Source organism: Colobus angolensis, unplaced genomic scaffold (genome assembly GCF_000951035.1).
Source record: "Colobus angolensis palliatus isolate OR3802 unplaced genomic scaffold, Cang.pa_1.0 Scaffold192, whole genome shotgun sequence".
Classification (NCBI taxonomy): Eukaryota; Metazoa; Chordata; class Mammalia; order Primates; family Cercopithecidae; genus Colobus; species Colobus angolensis.
This window is the reverse complement of record NW_012115066.1, coordinates 824326-846229: the sequence shown is the minus strand read 5'-3', so window position 1 is coordinate 846229 and position 21904 is coordinate 824326. Positions and strand designations below refer to the sequence as shown.

The window sequence follows — 21904 nt, the reverse complement described above, 5'->3', positions numbered from 1 at the left end:
CAGTGTAAGCATTTTCCCACTAGATGGCGCCCAAGTGATCCTTTCAGACAACGTTATCCTGAAGGCGCTTCCGTCTGAGCGTCTCTGAAGAGCCTGGGCATTTTTTTTTTTTTCCCTGAGTACTATACAGAGCCTTAGAAGGAGGGAGGAGTGGCGGACAAGTGCCAGAAGGATCAGAGCTGTTTTATATGTGAATTAGAGAGCATCTGGCACTGAACAGATGCAGTAGCACCTTTATATGCGCACTGTCCTTGACAATGTTTGTGTTACTAACCTAACTAATGACGACCTTAAAATTCATTACGCAATTGATTCATGCATAACCATTGGCAGGTTGTATTATCCAGGAGGATGGGCAAACGACCTGAGGCTATTGAGCCCAGGAGAGAACTCATTCACATCTTTCTGTCCAGGAAAGGTTGGTTTAGTAATCTCAGAATATCCAGACTAGGGAGTGGCACTTTATTGCCATTTAAAAAAAAAGAGCTGTTCTTTCTACCTTTCTCTACTTTTTAACTTAAAAATTTCAGTTCTACAGAGAGTTGAAATAACATACATCCACATGCTGCTTTCCAGGATTCGCCACTTTTTCTCGTTCTCCAACGTCTGGCTCTCTCTCTTTTTCTGCACTATGAGACTCATGAATTTTAATTTTTTTCTGTTTCATAGCGTTATCATAATTTTTCTTTTGATGCTTAGATTGTTTCAGATTTGGCCCTTTAAGCTGGCTGCACCTCATTGCTCCTTGAGCACTTACTTGCATTCTACCCCTCACCCTCAAATGTTTTAAGTTCACCTTGATTTTCTATGCCAGGTCTTGAAACGAGCCATTTCTCCATGCATCCTGGTTTCTTATAGTGGGAAACTGTAGTTAGGAACTGCGATTTGGGTGCTGGCTATTAGAGGTGCTGATATCCAAAGTCGAAACCAAGGCTTCCTCTTAGGGTTTCTTAAACTCAAAAGTTGAGTTCTGAAGTGGAACCACTCTGCTGACTTCCACTGCTGGCCACCAGACTGGTGTTGGTTTAGCTTGGCCCTAGGCTGAGTTCCTTGGCCATCAAAAAAGATGAGCAGCAGGAGGGCCCAAGAGTGACCCAGAATGCCACACTTCTAGCTGGCATGGCAGTGATCCCAGCCTTTCAGTCCTTGAAGGATACTGGGCATCTGAGGAGGATAGGAAAGCAACCCAGATGAGAGGATTTATGGGGAGAGATTATAGGTCCTTAATACATTTATCTTCTTAGTCATATTTTGGACAGAGGCAGAGAAACAGAGGAACTGGCCATAAGCCATGCCCAAAAATGTTTGTAGGGCAAGAGTTATCAGAGAGGAAGAGGATTTGTGCAGGCTGATTCCTGAGCCATAAGCAGGAATGATTAAGAGCAAACTTAAGGGGAGTGGGGAAAAGGCTTACAAAGCTGTGTGTTACTGACGTTTGGGGCTGCCCTCCAGGGGAGTTGTGGAACCGCCTAGGGTGGTGTCACAGAAAACTACCTTATCTCGCCCCAGCCTTTTGTCTCCTGATGCTCCCAGAAGAAGAACAATGCCCAGGTTGATTCAAACTGGGGATGGTATTAGGTGGCAGTTAGCAGCCTGGGCTTGGATTTGAATCTGTATTCCTTTCCTGGCTTTGGGCAAAGTTACCCAATCTTTGTGAATCTCAGTTTCCTCATTTACAAAATTGGGATCCTCATAGTGGCCCTCAGAGTTTTTGTGAAGTTTAAGTGAAGAACTGTCTATAAATCCCTTACTATGGAGTCTGATATATAGTAAGTGCTCAATAAATAGTGGATGGAATCTGATATATAGTAAGTGCTCAATAACTGGTGCATGCTATTCTTATAATCCAGAGCCATGAAATGAGCTCTGTTTCTTAGTTGTTGTTTTAGGGGGCAGGGGAAGAAATCCATATAGGCCAGAGAAGAAAGATAATAAAAGAGAAGTCTTTAAGGTTAAAGAATACACACTGGACACAAGGAGGTAGTCTTCACTAGACAAAGTATTGTATGGCAAATAGTATTTTATATTTTATGTGCTGAAGCTCTTTGACCCCAGAGAATTAATGTTTAAATCTTTGTAGAGGATTTTATGTCATTAAAGAACTCATCAATCATAGCTCAGCTTCTGGTGAAGGTATAGAAGGATGTGAAAGACCTTCCCTCCTTCTTAAACAGTAAGAAATCACTAGATTAAACCAAAGAAAATAACAATTTTCATTAAAGCCATAATATGTCTGTGAATATGAAATCTAAAAGAATTTAAACTCCAGAGGGATGAGTTCTTCCAGGATGAGCAAGAGATTCAGGATGCTTCATACTTGAAGGCAGCTGCTGAGGTTGGGGGCAGGGCAAGTGCAGGAAGGGGCCTAACAGAGGAGGAGGAGGGCCAGGAAAACTTTTGAATCTGTGGGCTGACTCCTTGAACTTAAATCTAGAGGAGACCCCAAGGCAAAGACAATCCTCTCCACCAAGTATTTTCTTAAATGGAATTTAGCTGTGCAAGCGGAGGCTGGAATGAGGCTACGAAGCAGGAGATCTTGGGATGTCGTCACCTTACAGCTTCATAAGCCTGTGGTCTCAAAGTCTCACAGTCTCATGGGCTCACAGCTTCCCAGTCTTATAGTTATGGGAGTGCAGGAAGCTGGGGCAAGGAGGAGATGAAAACCAAAGAGAGATTTCCTTAAGTTTATGGAGTTTGAATTTCAAGGCTCTTCTGATGAGGTTATAACTTCAGTCCTGCCCCAGATCAGCTTAACCCTTGATTGGGTCAAACTGATTCATCCCTCATCAGTTCTCCTGCCAACCTAACAGAGGAAAGGGCATTTCTAATCAAAGGAAACAATAGATCTCCTGTTGTGAAGAAGCAAGAAAATAAGATCTACATTCAAGAGAACACCCAGTCAAAAGAAATAGAGCATGGATGATGAAATGGAAATTTTCAAACAAGAAACTTTTACATAACTTTAAAATAAATACACTAAAAGATTGACAGGAAAAGATGAATATAATGGATGAAGACATGAAAAATTAACAAAATCAATGAGCAAAAATCACAAACATTCCTATATACCAACAATAGACAAGCAGAAAGCCAAATCATGAATGAACTCCCATTCACAATTGCTACAAAAAGAACAAAATACCTAGGAATACAGATAACAAGGGATATAAAGGACCTCTTCAAGGAGAACTACAAACCACTACTCAAGGAGATAAGAGAGGACACAAACACATGGAAAAACATTCCATCTTCATGGATAGGAAGAATCAATATTGTAAAAATGGCCATACTGCCCAAAGTAATTTATAGATCCAATGCTATTCCCATCAAACTACCATTGACGTTTTTTACAGATTTAGAAAAAAAAAATACTTTAAATGCCATACGGAACCAAAAAAGAACCCATATAGCCAAAACAATCCTAAGCAAAAAGAATAAAGCTGGAGGCATCATGCTACCTGACTTCAAACTATACTACAAGGCTACAGTAATCAAAACAGCATGGTGCTGTTGCCAAAACAGACATATAGACCAATGGAACAGAACAGAGACCTCGGAAAGAACACCACACATCTACAATCATCTGATCTTCAACAGACCTGACAAAAACAAGCAATGAGGAAAGGATTCCCTGTTTAATAAATGGTTCTGGGAAAACTGGTCAGCCATATGCAGAAAACTAAAACTGGACCCCTTCCTTACACCTTAAAATTTAACTCAAGATGGATTAAAGGCTTAAATGTAAAGCCCAAAACTATAAAAACCCTAGAAGAAAACATAGGCAACACCATTCAGGACATAGGCATGGGCAAAGACTTAATGACGAAAATGCCAAAAGCAATTGCAACATAAGCTAAAATTGACAAATGGGACCTAATTAGACTAAAAAGCTTCTGCACAGCAAAAGAAACTATCATCAGAACAAACAGGCAACCTACAGAATGGGAGAACATTTTTGTAATCTACCCATCTGACAAAGGTCTGATATCCAGAATCTACGAGGAACTTAAACAAATTTACAAGAAAAAAACAAACCCATCAAAAAGTGGACAAAAGATATGAACAGGCACTTCTCAAAAGAAAACATTTATGGCCGGGCAAGGTGGCTCATGCCTGTAATACCAGCACTTTGGGAGGCTCAGGTGGTGGATCACTTGAGATCAGGAGTTTGTCACCAGCCTGGCCAACATGGTGAAACCCCATCTCTACTAAAAATACAGAAATTAGCTAGGTGTGGTGGTGTGCATCTGTACTCCCATCTACTTGGGAGGCTGAGGCAGGAAAATCGTTTGAACCCGGGAGGTGGAGGTTGCAGCGAGCCAAGGTCATGCCACTGCACTCCAGCCTGGGCAACGGTGCAAGACTCTGTCTCAAAACAAACAAACAAACAGACAAATAAACAAAACAAGAAGATATTTATGCAGCCAACAAACATATAACAAAACTTAACATCACTATTATTAGAAAAATGCAAATTAGAAACACAATGAGATACTATCTCATGCCAGTCAGAATGGCGGTTGTTAAAAAGTCAAGAAACGATAGATGCTGGTGAGGCTGTGGAGAAATAGGAAAGCTTTTAAACTGTTGGTGGGAATGTAAATTAGTTTAGCCATTGTGGAAGACAGCGTGGTGATTCCTCAAGGATCTAGAACCAGAAATACCATTTGACCCAGCAGTTCCTTTACTGGGTATATACCCAAAGGAATATGAATCTTTCTACTATAGAGACATATGCACATGTATGTTTATTGCAGCACTATGTGCAATAGCAAAGATATGAAACCAACCCAAATGCCCATCAGTGATAGATTCGATAAAGAAAATGAGATATATAATACATCATGGAATACTATGTAGCCATAAAAAGGAATGAGATTGTGTCCTTTGCAGGGACCTGGATGAAGCTGGAAGGCATCATCCTCAGCAAACTAACACAGGAACAGAAAACCAAACACCACATGTTGTCACAATAAGTGGGAGCTCAACGATGAGAATACATGTCCACGGGGAGGGAAACAACACACACCAGGGCCTGTCTGGGGGTGGGGAGTGAGGGGAGGGAGAACATCAGGACAAATATCTAATGCATGCAGGGCTTAAAACCTAGATGATGGGTAGACAGGTGCAGCAAACCACCATGGCACACGTATTCCTATGTAACAAACCTGCACATTCTGCACATGCATCCTGAAATTTAAAGTAAAATAACAAAAAAAAGAAAAAGAAATTCAGGAGAGATTTGGTAAGTATTTAAAAGAACAAAATGGAAACCCTAGCACTGAACAATACAATAAAAAAGAAACCAACTGGAAATCCTGGAACTGAAAAATGCATTATCTGAAATAAAACAAAAATTTATTGGGGGCGATTAACAGCCTATTGGTCAAAATAGAAGAAAGGATCAGGGAACTTAAAGACATATCAATAGAAATCAACCAAACTGAAGCACAGGGAAAAGAGACTGAAAGTATTTAGCAATCTTAACTCTTTGTGCTACCCTAGCCAGACTCTGTCCATTGAGTTCCATTAGCAGAGCTATTTCCATGTGAGTGTTTTATGATAACCCTGGCAACTTTGGGGGAAGAAAGACTTTCTGCAGCAAAGTGGTAATGCTATTCTTTCTGGACAACCATTTTCTCAACTCAATGGACAGGCCATTTGACACAGGGTGGTGGGGAGGGGCTTTGAAAATGGTTTGTTTGGACAGGAATAATTTTGAATTGTTTTTTTGGTCTAACCATTCATTCAGTTAGTAGCTATGGTAATTGAGCACTGACTTGATGGACATATAGGTGTAAACAGGACAGATGATATCCATGCTCTCGTGGAACTGTGTCATGGGGGAGGCAGACAACTCAACACAGTCATCATAGAGTCAGGTGGATTGGGGTTACAGGTCAACTCACAGGCTGAGCTGAGGACCTGTCATTGTTCCTGATGAACACCTGAGCCCCTGAAAAAAGCCAACACTTAGTACTTACTATTAACCAGGCATTGTTCGGAGTACCTTCCTGTACTGACTCATTTAATCCCCATTGCAACCCTTGTCACAGCAATGTGACAGACGAGGACACTCAGGCACAGAGGGATAAATAACTTTTCTGCTGTCATACAGCTTGTAAGTGGCAGAGCCAAGATGCAAATTCAGAAGCCAGCCCCAGAGCCCTTTCTTTTATCCTCTCCACGAAACCATCTCTTGATGTGAGAGGCCCTTGGGGTCTTCATCATCCAAGCCTTGGCTCTGCTATCACTGTCTGGGATGCTAAGCCTGATGAGCTTAGGATTCTAGTCAGTGATGAGATGAGGCTCTCATGAACCCTGGAGCAGTGGGTCAGAACCTGAGCTGTCCCCTGTGATTCTGGACCAAAACAGTTAGTGCCTCAGATCCAGACAAGACTCGAGAAAAATAACTATTTGTTGCCACTTATTGAGCATTTTTATGTACCAGGTGCTGTGCTAAGTGCTTTACATACAATATCTCATTTAATCCCCAAGACGAGTGAGAAAAACACATTGTTGTAGGTACAAATATTCTCATTTCCAAATGAGAGACCTTGGCTCAGAAAATACAGTGGCCTTTTTTAGAGTCACACAACTAGTAAGTGGTCAAACTAAGATTTGGACCCTGGCTGGCATCACAGACTGTGTCATCTTTGAAGGAGGTGAGAAAATGCAAATGCCTCTCTCTGAATTTATTTTAAGTCCTCCTTTTCTTTCTAAGAGGAAACAGTAAAGAAAAACAAAACCCAACTACTTCTTAGAAGTGTGTGTGTCTCTCCCGCAATCCCCTTCCCTGCACCAAATGCTGAAGATAGGAAGACTTTTGAATGAGGCTAAGGGTGTTCATTTTTGTTGAGAGCCTTTTCCAGCTGTCTTACTGGTCTAGAAATTAATAAAGATTTCCTTTCAGTTCTGTAGAAGCAGGGTCTATCCAACTGCCCCTTCTGTTTGGGAATGTAGTCATGGGGGAAGATTGGCGATGATGCCAGGATTTGAGAGCTCAGGGCACAGTTCAGCCTCACTGTCAGATATCACTACACACACACAAACACACACACACACGCACACACCTATACCCCTCTTCTCCTGCAGCAAGACATTGTTAAGGAATCTGAGCACATCTTCCAGCCTCTTTGCTTGCTCTGGTCTTTCAGACTCAGGACCACCTGCTAGGTTGGCCAGCGATACTTCCTTGGCAGGGACACTCAGCTGTGTTCACTGTTCTGCCCTGGACAGAGGTGTAGTCAGGCTGCCCCTGCACCCAGGCTCGCCAGCTCTCCAAGTAGAGGCAAGAGTGGAGAGGGAATTTAAGGCGTTCCTTGATGTGGGGAGGGAGTGCAGCTCCCTCCTCCTCTTGCTGTTTCCCTAATATTCCTTCTTTCAAGCACATTTCCAAGAAGTGGCCCCTTTGTCTCTGGTTGTTTGGAAGTTGTTCCCCATCTTGGGGCCAACTCTGCCCTCCCTTTCAGAGTGAAAAGGAACCTCATTAAGAAGAATGGAGATGTTGCATGTGTTTAGAATCCTGGCTACTTCTGAAGGACAGCCCCTGAGCCTACAGGAACAGGTGGTCCAGCATTTTACACGGCCAGGGATCAGGCACCTGGTTGAGGATGGGAACTGAGCCCTCTAGAGACTGCAAGAGACCCTGGAGCTGGCCAAAGCCCAAATGGATGTGCCAAGGAAGCCTAAATGGAGATGAGCACTGCCTTCCCTTGGATTTGGGGAGGGGCCTGAGGTACAGCTGTGTGCTTCCAGCTTCCATATGGAGAAAAGAAACTGGGAGCAGGCTGGCAGCATTTGCTGCTGGTTCTAATTTGGGATCCCCAGCAGGAGGTTTGCTGAGGGAGCTGGGATTTAACACCTTGCAGGCTGGGAAGCTGCCCGTCCCTGAGGGCGGGGGCTGTGCAGGAAGACTTGTTTTGTTGTCTCTCACACCCCACATATCACTTCCGTAGCCCAGCAGCAGATGGGTAGATGGGGGCGATGAGGAGTGTGAGGTGTGCAGGAAGAAGGAACGTGCATTATAAAAAGGGAGCGGGCAAAGATTCCATGTATCTCTCTTAAGGGTTGGAAAAATTCTGCCGTTTCAAAATGAAGTAGGAGAGGACTGGGTCAGAATGCCCCAAAGACAGTTTAACATACCAGCAAAGACTCAGCGTTGATACTAGACAGATCCAAGGTCAAATCTCTGCTCTGCCACTCAGTACAAACAGCTAACATTTACTAATTTTCCTGCTAAGAGTTTGCCATGCACAATTTGATTTAAGCCTTACAAAACCATATACAGTAGCTGCCACTTTTATTCACATTTGATTCAAGTTGACTGGGGTTCTGACAGAGGAAGTAACTTGCCCAAGGCTGCACAGCTAGGGAAAATAAAGCTGAGTTTCAAACTAAGGCCAGTCAGATTCTGCAGTCTCTATTCTTAACCACTGCTTTACCATTAGGACAACGATTTACAGTCTTCTAACTTCCCGGCATCTGAGTTTAGGGAAATCACTTAACTTCTCCATCTTTAGTGTTCCACATCTGAAAAACGGGGAGATGAATGTTGTTCTCTTTGTTTTTTTATGAGGATTAAATGAGAAAATGCAAAGCTTTAGTGCCTGGCCTATAATAATATCATCATCATTTACTCAACAAATATGCATTGAGCACCTGTTATATGGCAGGTGCCATTCTAGGTGTACAAGCTAGAAAAGATCCCAGCTCTATCAAAGGGAGTAAGCAAGTAAGCGAGATAATTTCAAATAAGCATGTGTATTATGAAGAAAACAAAACAGAGTAATGATATTGACCATAGAATTAAGAGGGCCTATTTTAGCTGGGTGGCAAGGAAGGCCTTTTGAAGAAGTGGCAGTTGAGCTTATTATTTTTATTATTACATCTTTTTAGGTGAAGTCTTGCTCTGTCACCCAGGCTAGAGTGCAGTGGTGCAATCATATAAGCTTAATTCTTACAGGAAAGAGATGCAGACGAAGAGGGACCTTTTAGTTTTAGGAAACAGCAAGTACAAGGCGGGAGTGGGGCACAGAAAGCAGGCTGTGTCTGGGGCAGTGTGGACAAGCAGATGAGCGGTATGTGAGACTGGGAGGGGGGTTGGTTTAGGCATCCAGCAAGGCAGGGCTACAAATGTCATAGGAAGGTGTTTACACAGTGGAGAACCTTTGGAAGGAGAACCTCTTTGAATCAAGAGGATAATGTGATCTGATTCATTTATTTAAAAGGTGGCTTTGGATGCTGGGTAGACAATAGAATGTTAGGGGACAAGGGTGAATGGCAGGTGTATTAGTTTGTTTTCACGCTGCTATGTAGAAATACCTGAGACTGGATAATTTATAAAGGAAAGAGGTTTAATTGCCTCACAGTTCTGTGTGGCTGGGGAGGTCTCAGGAAACTTACAATCACAGCAGAGGGGGAAGCAAACACGTCCTTCTTCACATGGTAGCAGGAGAGAGAAGTGCCAAGTGAAGATGGAAAACCTCTTATAAAACCATCAAATCTCGTGAAAACTCACTCACTATCACGAGAACCGCATGAGAGTAACCACTCACATGATTCAGTTACCTCCCACCAAGTCCCTTCTATGACATGTGGGGATTATAGGAACTACAAAGATGAGATTTGGGTGGGGGCACAGCCAGACCATATCACCAGGAGATCAAGGAGGAGATGAGATTACAAAGAGAGATAATGGAGGCTGGGACTAGACAGGAGCCCCAAGTGGAAACTAGTGGATGATGCTTCTCATCATTGGCACAGGGCAGCAGCAATAAAGATCTTAGTGAAAAGATAGATTGTATGACCTAGCAGTAGCTTTCACAAAAGTAAGAAGCCTCAGACCTCATAGCTTTGTCAAAAGTGGAGTTTGGGCTCTTTTCCTAACACTAGAAATGTTACTACTGTCATCTTGCCATGGTGCAGTATCCACTGATAATATTTTTATTTTCAGTTATGAAATCTTATACTTTTGGGGAGTTATTGAATATAACTATGTATCCAGAGTTTAAGAAGGCAATCTGGATTTCTGTATAGAAATAGGGAAGGTAAACTTTTTATGTAAAGAGCTGGATAGTAAGTATTTTCATTTTATGGGGCCTACTGTCTCTTGCTATAATTACTTAACTCTACCATGATAGTCCAAAAACAGCCATAGGCAATACATAAATGAATGGGTGTCACTGTGTTTCAGTAAAACTTTACTTACAAAAGCAGGCAGTGGGCTATATTTGGCCCAAGGATCATAGTGTGCCACCCCCAGGTAGAGAATATCATTTACTTCATTGTCCAAATAATTTTTCCATAGAACCACTTCAAGACATTTTCCCCAAACTTTTGGTTACAAAAATACAGTGCATCTGCTATACTTGTGCTTATCTTAACACTAGAAGACATGATCTAATTTAAAGACTGTTCAGTACAGTGGTTTTTAAATCTTAGGGATTCCTTGGAGGTAACTCAGCAGACTAGGTAAGGTTCGGGGTGGAGAGTTTTGGGCCCCTCCTTCTGCTTTAACCAGGAGCCCCTTTTTGATATATTTAGTTTTATTAGTGATCTTGATAGGAGTTTATTTGAACAAAAGGAGTTGGGAGCAAGAAAAAAATGAGAAAATAATCAATCCAGTCCAACTGGTTGGAAATCATCTCTCCTTTCCACTGTCATGCTTTAAAGAGGCATTTATTACATGACTGCTCATAGAATAAATTAGTGCCTTGATTTCCTCCCTGGATGGTGGAGGGAAGAGAGTAGAGCTGGGGGGTGGGTCTACTTTCTGAGCCTTTTAAGGTAGGGGCAGCAGGCTGGCATTTGCCAGGCCTGGAGAGGAAGGATGATAGGGTGGCTTAAACTTTACCTTCAAACACAGCTAGGTTTGAGTCTTTGCTCTGTCACTTAGTGGCTAGACAAGTTATTTATTTAACTCTCTGATCTATCTGTTTTCCCAGCTGGAAAATTGTGAGGACACCACTTCCCTTCCCAAGCTGTTGGGTGGATTAAATGAATTAATGTATGTAAATTGCCTGGCACGTTGCCAGCTGCTTGAGAAATATTAATTTCCTTCTTCCTTTTCCTTATTCATCCTGTTCTCAGGGGTATGACATGAGCTCAAAGTCTCTTTGAGACCTTCTCCAGTCTCTTTCCTATTGACCTCCATTTTTATGTCCCAATCTTTTCTTCTTTTCTTAGGATGCGGCCAGGTTCTGCGAGCACCAAAGGGTCAGATTTTGTTGGAAAGCTATCCCCTAAATTCTCACTGCGAATGGACCATTCATGCTAAACCTGGGTTTATCATCCAACTAAGGTAAGGAGCTGGGGCCAGAACTAAGGAGTCTGAGGTTTTAAGGACACAGCAATGGGATAGAAGGCTCTTGGTCACTGGAATCCTCTGGAGCCTTTATATATATTGGAGCCTTTCTCTTTACCATTCTGTGATTCTCTGGGATAAGGCCTGGCTGAAACTACAGCCAACTAAATGCTTGTCATCACTGCCTTAGAAGTATAGGGCTCAGATGATTTTGACCCAAGGATAACACCAACAAAGCAAAATACTGAGAGCAATCTACCCATCCACAAATCTTCAACAGTGTTTCCTACTTACTCAGGACCGAGCTGGTTCCTATGGGAGGGATGTAAAGAAATAAAAGGCACAGGCCTAACTTTCAAAGAATTATACTTTAGATTGGGGCTGATGCTTGTCACAGCTCCTTTAATTGGAGCTTTCAGAAAAAAAGCAAACATCCCACAACAAATAAACTGATTCTCTCACCTGTGTGGAAGACGAGTCATTTCTTTTTATGGAGCTTTAGGGCCCTCGCAAATGTTGTTTATGCCATAGTCCAAAGTATAGACCCTGTTTGTAACTATTGATAAATGCTACACAAGGGACATGTTTGGTGAGAGCTGTTCATGACTGCATCATTGTGCTGGAACAGTTCATGGCACACTATAGTTGCATGATAAATACTTGTTGCATGAATAAATGCCGAAAGAACTGCTTTCTGATTCCAGTGTATCTTCTCTCTCCTGAAAAACACCTCCCCTTTTCCTCACTCACCCCTAGAATGGCTAGGGTCATTGTCCACTTAGCTCTTCTCATTTTAACCCTGTGGTGACAGTGAATGGATTTAAAATCCCTGATCCGCTAGGGCACAGGCTTTCACTAAGTATTTTCTGGGTGGATAAATGGACACAGAGGTTACCACATGCTACCTGGCTTCTTGAATGTCTCTCTGTCCTCCAGGAGGGGCAACATGGTACCCTGAATTAGAAAAATCCAGCAAAACAGGTCTCCTTCTCAATCTTCCTCTTCAAAACTAGCGCTTGACAGATTGTGTTTCTACTTCCTGAGGACCTGGGGTTGGGAATGAGTCTCATTAATTCCTAGAGGAAGGCTGGCTCAAGGAACAGGTGATGAACCACACTGTTCTGCCCAGTGGGCTCAAGGCTGAGTCTGCAGGGATGACAAAAGTAGGTGTTAAATGCTGCATGTTAATATTTCAGCAGCTTAGGGATCAAGAAAAATGGTCCCCTCTGGGCCTCTCAGGAGCGTCTCCAAAATCCAAGATGCAAAAGGAAATTCTAAAATAGCAAAACTGTGGAGGATTGAGAAGCATATTAGCTGCCCAGGAAAGGGCCTTAGGGCGGCATGGAAATGTGTGGATTTCTTTTCCTCAAGTTAAGTCTGGAGCACCTGGCCAGGGATAGTAATAATGATGGAAACACTTGGAAGTATAGACACAATGTTCAGCCCCAAAGCCCAGAAGGTGTCCCCGATACCCCTTTTCCTTCACCTACCACCAGACCACCACAAAATCTCTTTTCTTACTCAAGAAAATCTTATTTTCTTGAAAAAGAGTCCATCCACAGCTCTCTGTCACCACTGTCACCATTCTGCTTCAAGCCATGCCCATCTCCCACTGGGATTCTGTCATGCCCTTCTAACTGGCTTCCTGGCTTCCACTCCTGCCAGCTCTGCCATCTCCTCTCTGCAGAGTGGCTGCAGGGAGCCTTTAAAATCTGCATTATCCCCTTGTTGAAACCTTTCAGTGGCTTCCTATAGACTTGGAATAAAAGCTAGTTTCTTTACCACACAAGATCGGTTGCAGGCTCCCCTCACTGGCCTCAGATCCTATCACTCTCCCCTTCATTCACCCACTTTGCAGCATCCCTGGCTTTCTTCCAGTTCCTCGAACATGCTAACCTCATCATTGTCCCAGGGCCTTTGCACTTACAGATTCCCCTGCCTGGACCACTCTGCCCCCATGACCTTCACATGGCTGGCTCTACTGCATCATTTAAACCTCTGCCCAGCTAGCACATCCTCAGAGGGGGCTTCTTTGACCACATTGCGTCAGAAACTTAAGACCTTAGTCACTTTTCATGCGCTTACTTGGTTAATTTGATTCATAGCACTCAGCACTCTAAAATTACCTTGTTTTTTAGTCTCCTTGCTTATTATCTATCTTCTAACCCAGAATTAATCTCCGTGAGGGCTGGCACATGTCTAGTTGGTAGTTGGGACACTACAATGCTGACAGCACCTAGGACAGTGTCTGGGACAGAGCTGGCCTCCAGAAATATGTGTTCAGTAAGTGAACAAAAGGACAAATGAATGCATGAATGCAAATATAGTTGCAATGTCTCTTCAGCTTCAGGAAAAAACTGTGGTTTCTGTCAGGTAGTAGCCTCTCCCTTACTCTGCGGACAAAGATATCAAGGCCAAGAGAAGAAGCTGATTCCTTAACACACACAGTGAGCGCGTGGTGGCATCTGGATAAGAAATCAGGTGTCCTCTTAGATGTTAGAGCAGGCTGTACAAAATGCATTTCACAGGACCTACACCCCAAAAGCACTGTGATCAACCCTTTGTGAAGTAAACACTGATGAAACTCAGTTATTGGATTTCTTTGTTATTAGCACCTTTTAGAACACTTAAAATCAATATACTCTTTGTCACTATATTCCAGTGTTCCCTAATGCTGGCGTGTTGGGTTTTTACTGTAGTTGGCAGAAATATCCCTACTCCCAACATTTTAGGCAGTAGTTATGAGCCTTTCTATTTCTATTTTTTCTCCAGAGTGTGGAGAAGAAGATACAGATACACATTTTGTGAACTTGATACTCAGGTATTCCCTTGGAAATCCTGGAAAAATGCTTTTGACTGTCTCGCCCTGGGATGTGGCTGCTGCTTTTCTTGTCTTTTGGACTCAGGGGCTTAATGTCATCTTCTGTGTTTCCAATCTGGTGTATCTCAATGCTTTCAAACCCAAGACCCCTTTTGGATAAGCATGGATGTATCAGGTTTCCTTAACCCCTGAAATTCTGACTTGGTGCTACTTTGTCTACTCTTTGGGTGAGAATTATCGTCTCCTAGAAGATAATTACCTTCTGATTCTTCCATCAAACAGAAGAGTGTGCAGAGGTTTTTTGTTGTTGCTGTTGTTGTTGTTTTCCCCTTTATTTAGTCTTGCAAAACAATATGAGCTTTTCTTCATTCTCCAACTATAAAATTACAATAAAGTAACCATTCAGTCATATATTTGGCAATATCTGTAGCATCTCCATAGGCCAGGCACTGTGCTGGACACTGTGAAAACCGTGGAACGAGGCAGGTGTTCCTCCTTCAAGTAACTTGCAGGCTAGTGGAGAAGACAGGGCACACATCCACACACAAAAAGCCAAGGAGGTAAATATAAGAAGTTAAAATTTATGTCTACATTATGAGAAAAAGAAGGGATCTTCTTTGGAAAGAGTGGTCAGAAGCCTCTTTGAGGAGAGAATATTTAAGCTTAGGCCTGAGGATAGGAAGGAACCAGCCATGCAGACTGGGAGGAAAAAGGGCCCTGGAAAAGTGACGAACACATGCAAAGACTCTCTGCATGGATTATGGCACCTTGCCCTACCTGGGCAAGCACTTGCATGTGCATATACATACAAACAGTGCACAAATACATACTTCTCCACTAAGAGAAATTCGCCAACCTCCGAGCACCATTTTCCTATCAGATCAGGCCAATGACACCATCTGTTCCTCAGGCCTGTTCCTCATCTGGCCTTGAATGTGCCCAGCGGTCTCAGGACTTCCAGGACCCATCTGCTTCCCTCTGTCACCCTGCCCACCCGCAGGTTTGTCATGTTGAGCCTGGAGTTTGACTACATGTGCCAGTATGACTACGTTGAGGTTCGTGATGGAGACAACCGTGACGGCCAGATCATCAAACGTGTCTGTGGCAACGAGCGGCCGGCTCCTATCCAGAGCACGGGATCCTCACTCCACGTCCTCTTCCATTCTGATGGCTCCAAGAATTTCGATGGCTTCCATGCCATTTTTGAGGAGATCACAGGTAAAGGCCAATGAGACAAATGTGGCACTTTGTGGCTTGCTCCAGACAAATACCTCCTTTCCATGTCCCTTCCTTTCTTCGTCTCAGACTTATTAAAACCTAGCAGACTGTGTTCTCAGAGACAGCCTACACACTGAGAAAAAAGAAATAGCAAGGTATATTTCAGAGAAGTCTACCCAGAACCACAACTAGGAATTATCTCCCTTATACAAATACAGTGGCTAAAGCACAGAGAGGCTGAATGACTTGTCCGAGGTCACACAGATATAGGGGCAGAACCAGGGATTTGTATCCAAGCTGTTCGGCTCTAGAGCTCACACAAGGGGACCTCTCATGGTTGAGAGCATTGGCTTTAGATCTCTGACAGATCAAGCTATGTGACCTTGGGTAAGTTCTTCTGCCCCTCTGGGCCTCTGTTTCCTAATGATAGTGATCACTGGGAATTATGATAGTGATAAGGGAGTAATAGTAGATCCTTCTCCATTAAGGAGGCTTTGAGAGACAGAACAAATGGAGAGCTTAACATAGTCTGGTACATAGTAAGAACTCAACAGCTGCCCAACCCTAGGCATACCCTTATCCTCTGCTTGCCATCTATAAAATAGGTATTAAAACACTATAATGGTAAATGTCATTGACTTGATGAGTAACTCTAAGCCTGACTGTAACTCTTGCTGTGATCATATTAGGAAGTAGGATTTGACCAAAGTGAACAAAATGCTCAATCCTAAGCAATCACCCCACTCTCATCATTCTGAGATCAGATTGCATCAGATTTTACAAAATAAACACATGCTTGAAGTTTGATTTAAAAAAAAAACTGAATTAAAAAAGAACTTGTAATGGTATTCTGATCATTAAGGTTTCCTTATTCATAGGGTATGACATGAAAGTCTCAGGAAAGAAGGTGGGTGGCTAAATAATCAGTGTTTCTTCAGTCCTGTCTGTTCAGCAAGGCCAGGAGACCCTGCTCCCCTGTCTACCCCTCTTTTAGTATGCTGCCTACAGGAAGTCTCGGCAGGTGCTCTTTCCAGTCTCTGTGCCTGCCCCCTGTGGAGCTGTGCAGGGTCTGGGAGTTCTGAGGCCTTGCTGCTGTGGTGTGATCAGCCTGTGGCTGAATCCTCATCTCTTGGTGACACCCTGCAGGTATAGGCTGAGCAAGGTCCCAAGTGAGATGCATCTATGGGGGCTTAGGACAGTCAGCAAACCAGGTAGGGGCAGCAGTGACTGGCCGGTCTGTGACTCTGGGACTGAGGGACGGTCAGGAGAATGTCTTCCTCCTCTGAAATGACCTCCTCAACCTCCCTTGGAGAACTTTGGCAATACTGGCCTGCGTTTTATCAATGCTGTCAAATAATACCACTTCCCATTTTTCAAACATCCCTGTTTGTTCACTTGCCCTCAAGATATTTCCTCTGGCTAAAGTCACCTGTCTGCAACCTACATATCAAAATCCATCCTTCACAGTCCCTACTACATTCTTTCTCCTCTCCTAAATCTTTTCTCTTGCTCCAACAAGCTATGACTTTGCCCTCTTTTGAATGTCTTGTAGCATTGCCTCTTCTTTCTTCATAATACACTAACTATATACTTCAAGTCATAGTTGTTTTATACTTTTCTTCAAGTAGCTTTAATCTGGTAAATAGGATATCCTGTTCATCTTTGTATTTCTCCCATGCCTTCCACAGAGCAAGTACTCAAGATAGATTTGTTGAACTGAGCCAAGGAATATACTTCTACATTGGGATAAATGAATGTAGGTTTGATGGATAACACACAGATGAGTGTTTCTCAAAATATTTTCTGTAGAAAAATAGTCCCCAGGATGCCTTGTAAAATGCATGCTTTGAGGTCAAATGAGCTTGAAATTCACAATGTGTGTTAGGAAATTCACAATGTATATTAGGGCATTGAACTGAGAAGTTCTGCAGTAAAGAAATCTGGCTAATTAGCATTGAAAGTAAGCAACATTTCCCTAACATATTTGAGCTCAGAACCCTCAGTAAAACACATCAACATCTCAAGGGACTAATGATTACAGAATATAAGTTTGGAAATTATTGAATATACCTTCAACAGTGTCATAAAGATTGTCTTCCAGTTGTATTGCCCCAGTACCCAGGATGCTGAAATTTTATTTGAAAAAAGATGGTCTTCAGCTACCCAAAGATATCTCCGTCCACTGAAATCCCTATGGGAGAGATACAAGCATGGCTCTGCTTTCATCAGTTTAATGTTGTTGTTTGCATTGCCTTGTGGTCTTCAGAATATAGGAGTATTAAGCATACTTCTGGGGCCCTCAAAAACATCAAATAATATCACCAACATTTGATATTTAATGAGTATCTATTTTAGGCATTTTCAAATAATCATAACATGAATTCAGTAAAGGGAATAAAAAACATTGCAAGAAGACTTTAATAAGCAATTAAAAGACTTTGGTCAAGACTCTGGGCCGGAAGACATCAACTCAATGCACAGTGGCACTGAGGAATGCCTTTTCTCTTACAGCATGCTCCTCATCCCCTTGTTTCCATGACGGCACATGCGTCCTTGACAAGGCTGGATCTTACAAGTGTGCCTGCTTGGCAGGCTATACTGGGCAGCGCTGTGAAAATCGTGAGTATGCTTCCTAAGTGGGAGTTAAGGCGTCAGATGGGGCTGGTATGGAAGGATTTTAAGAGCTTGCAGGGCCTACTCTTTCTTGATGTCTAGGCTGGTCTGTCCAAGATGGCGCACAGTGTGGACACTCCCAGTGAGTGGTTCTCAGAAGGGCAGAGCTGCTTCTGAGTCAGGTTGTCTGCAACTTCTTAGGTTTGTCCATTGGCATTTCCAACCCTCACTTGCTGCAAATATCTCTGAGAAAGATACAATGGCCTCCAGTAATATTCAGAGCTCAAAAACACTGAAAAAAGGTCAACAAACTTCCCTGTGGCTCAGTCTGTATCCCTGTCCATTCTAAGATCTGTAGTTTAGATTTATACTCCAGGCACCATTCACAGACTCCAGTGTGAGTTATTGCACATCTTGAAGCCCTGCAACGAGGGGGTAGATATTTAGGGTGACCATCAGCTCCAGTTTCTCAGGGATAATCTCAGTCTATACACTTTGCTGAGCAAAATTATTGGTAGCATACTCTTTCATGGGCAAAGTATCGTGAATTGGATGACAAACTATACGGTCATGTTTTAACACATGTCATATATAAGGTCTTGGTTACCAGACCAAAAACAGGTGTCACAGATGGAAGCCGTCAGCATGGAATGAGATGTGCATAAGAACAAGAATTTGGGGGAGAGCAAAGGAGGACAGATAGTGTCCTAGGTAGGTTTCCCCAAAGCAGATTGTGAGTTGAGAATGTGTACACAAGGGAAGTGTTAAGGACAGGCTCCCTGGAGAAGCTGATAGAGGAGTGGGAAGCTGGCCTGGGAAGGGAAGGAGGCCAAGTAGGGGTGCGATTTCAGGCAAAATACCAACCTAAGTGTTAACCTGTCATGAGATCTGGAATGTACATTACTCTTTAGAGTAATGTTCTAGCTTTAAGGCAAGGAATCTGGGCTTTCATATCCCCACAGCAATCAGTCATTGGGTACAGGCTGCCCTGGGGGACTGGAGGACATAAACCGTGGGCACACTTGGCTTTCTATGCATGTGGGCAAAGTAGTTCCAGTAGCTCCTGAGCAGCTCCCTGAAAGAGAGTCACAGACACAGCCCATTGGAAGTAAAATACCATAGGATGGGGAGGGGAAAAGAGCCCACAGAAACACTGAAAATAGACCCGAGGGCAGAGCACCAACAGTGTCTACTACAGTCGCTTCTAACTAGCATGCACAGGTGCTATGTTGGTCATCTAACAGCCTGGTCTGGCAGTATTCTCTAAAGTTTGTGTATGTTTTGAATTAATTTTCACTAATGTTTTCTTGCAAACAATGCAGATGGAAACCATGGTTTCAATAGTGGGTCCCTGTGTGTACCATTGATTTCTACTAAAAGCATCCTTGCCCTGGTTTGGCACAGCTGACTTGAGTGTGACTATGCTAGAAACATAGAAAATGATGTTCTGCTTCATGGTTCTTGCCTCATTTGAGCCTGCCATGTTGTGTGAAAGGCAGAGCAGGGAAATGTTGCATTCTCTTGGCTTCAAGAATTTGTATGTAGAGTGATTCTAGTTTCTTGAAAATGGCAAATCCTGAGCTTCACTCTTTGGATTCAGAGGAGGAAACAAAAAGAGGAAAGGCTTAATTTCTTGATGAACGAACTACACAATCCTTTGATAAAGAAAAGTAGAATTGGAAAGAAGTAAAATATCACCAAATAGAGCCAAAATGCCTTTAAGAAGCTGAGTCAAATTAGGAAAGAAAAATAAATTGGTCCAAAACTTATGATTAAAATATTCATGGGTAGCTTGTGAGTCAAAACAGATTTCTCAGCATTGTTATTCCATCAAGAAAAAAAGAAACATAATGAAAAAAGAATGTAAAATATAATATCACCATGAGCTGATTCATAATTTAATTCACAAACTGTCTCAAATTACTTTAAAACATCAGCATAGATGGGCAGGAAAATTGTCCCTTGCTGGTTTTCAAAATATTGTTCAAAAGCCATAATTCCCTTAGTACCATGTAGTTATAGCGAGGTGCAGGTGTTACCGATGGATATCTGATATGTCATTTACTGGCACCGATATGGGGGGACTAAATGTTTTTTGTTTGTCTGTTTTCTGTAAGATCCAGGTTCGTTTTTCCTTCTAGGAAATTTGGCACGAGTTTCAACTAACTCACTGGGGGACACGTCACAAAAAGTGGCTATGGCAGTTTACGTTATAATTTCTGAGTAAACCTTTGTTAGCAATTTTTCCAGAGCAGTCTATCAGTTAGAAAAGCAAAAAAGAGTGAGAAGATTTATTTTCTTGTTTTCCTCATGAGGATACCAACAAATTAAAAAAATCCTGGCGGGAATTATTTTGAAATTAGGAAGAAGCCCAAGCATCTGGGATTCCCCAAACTCTTAAGTGCCCAAATTAGACTAGGCCCTTTTTTAAAAAAAATAGCTTTAAAATCAATATTAATGACCATAATCAATATTAATGAGAATTCTTTCATTTATGCAGTGCCACATCTGATGAGGGGAAACCATTTCATAGGTACTGCTTTAATGATCTCTTCAAGTCTTTGTGGAAAGGTAGACACTTGGTTTTGCGGACGAGTGATTTGAAGCAGAGAATGCAAGACACTGGTCCCCATCAAATTCAAAACCAGAGGCCATAATTTCACGTTTCCCATTTAGTTCACAATCTCTCAGACACGACACTTGCTGTATGTTTTGGTAAGATTCCAGATGCTTGACTGATGAACTCTGATTACCATTATGTCCCATTAGCGAGTCCTCTTAAAGGACTTCCCTTCCCAGGTAGAGCTCATCTGTTTCTCTTTTCCAAATAGAATTCCGATGTGCAATCTCTTGATAGAAGCTATTCTCTTTATTTTCCTTATGTATCTGTATGTCTGTGAGTGGAGTGGAATAGAAGTAGATTTTTTACTTAATTGCAGAAATATATGTCAGAAACATCAAACAGTACAGAGGCATATAGAATAAAAAGAGAACACTGTTTTTTCCTGCACAATCCTGGTTCCCAGCAGAAGCATTGTAAGAAACTTGGTGGATATTCTTCTAGACTTTTTTTCCTATGGTATGCAAACCTAAGTGGTCTACGTGTCATTATTTTAAACCAGTGGTTCTCAACCAGGGGTGATTTTGCTCTCCATCTCTACCCACAGGGGACATTTGGCAATGTCTGGAAACGGTGTTGGTTGTGATAATTGTAGGAGTGAGGTGGGGGGCTGCTGGCATCTGGTGGGTAGAGGCCAGGGATGCTGCTGAACACCCTACAGCGCACAGGACAGGCCCCACAACAGTTATCTGGCTCAGAGATCAGTAGCGCCAAGGTTGAAAAACCTTGTTTTAAACACAAGTGGATTAAGTATTCATACAATTTTTCAATGTATTTTCAGCCCCCATGTTACAGATATTTTTTCGAGATCTGTCCATGTTGTTATACTGATTTGAAAAAAATGATTGCTGAGTATTCATTGTATGGCTGAATGTATTAATATAATTATATATTCATCCAAGTCCTTAAGATGGACTTGATATTGCTTTTAGTATTTTGCTATTATGAAGAGCACTGCAAGGAATATCCTTACATATATTTGTTTGCTCATACGTAGAAACATTTTTGTAAGATAAATTCTTAGATGCTGAACTGTTCATTCAAAGGGTACACATATTTTGATTTTGAGAGCTACTATGGTCACTAAAAGGTTTTGGCAATTTAGAAGAGGAACCATTCATTATCAACACCTGTCCTCAAAATAAGACTTGGGACCTGCATTGCAGAAACTAGGATCTATCCTTGTCAAGCTGGAAATGAATTTATTTTCAAAGGAATTCCATTGGTCTGGGGAGAAATTTCTCCTTCAGACTTTTGTGGGACAGGTTAAAGAATGCAAAATAATCAGCTAGATTTGGCCTACGACCAGCGGTCAAGAAGGTGTGAG

General features: G+C 42.3%; 1 protein-coding gene across 3 annotated transcripts in view; it reads left to right on the top strand.

Moving 5' to 3' along the window:
* The window catches only part of PAMR1 (peptidase domain containing associated with muscle regeneration 1), a 111673-nt gene that overhangs the window by 58833 nt on the left and 30936 nt on the right, over positions 1-21904 (top strand). For 2 of the 3 annotated variants that reach the window (XM_011940718.1, XM_011940717.1), the window contains exons 4-6: positions 11188-11302; positions 15127-15344; positions 17856-17963. In XM_011940718.1, the coding sequence (XP_011796108.1) occupies positions 11188-11302; positions 15127-15344; positions 17856-17963 (441 nt within the window). The remainder of the gene's footprint in view (positions 1-11187; positions 11303-15126; positions 15345-17855; positions 17964-21904) is intronic. The other variant, XM_011940719.1, reaches the window with a different exon arrangement.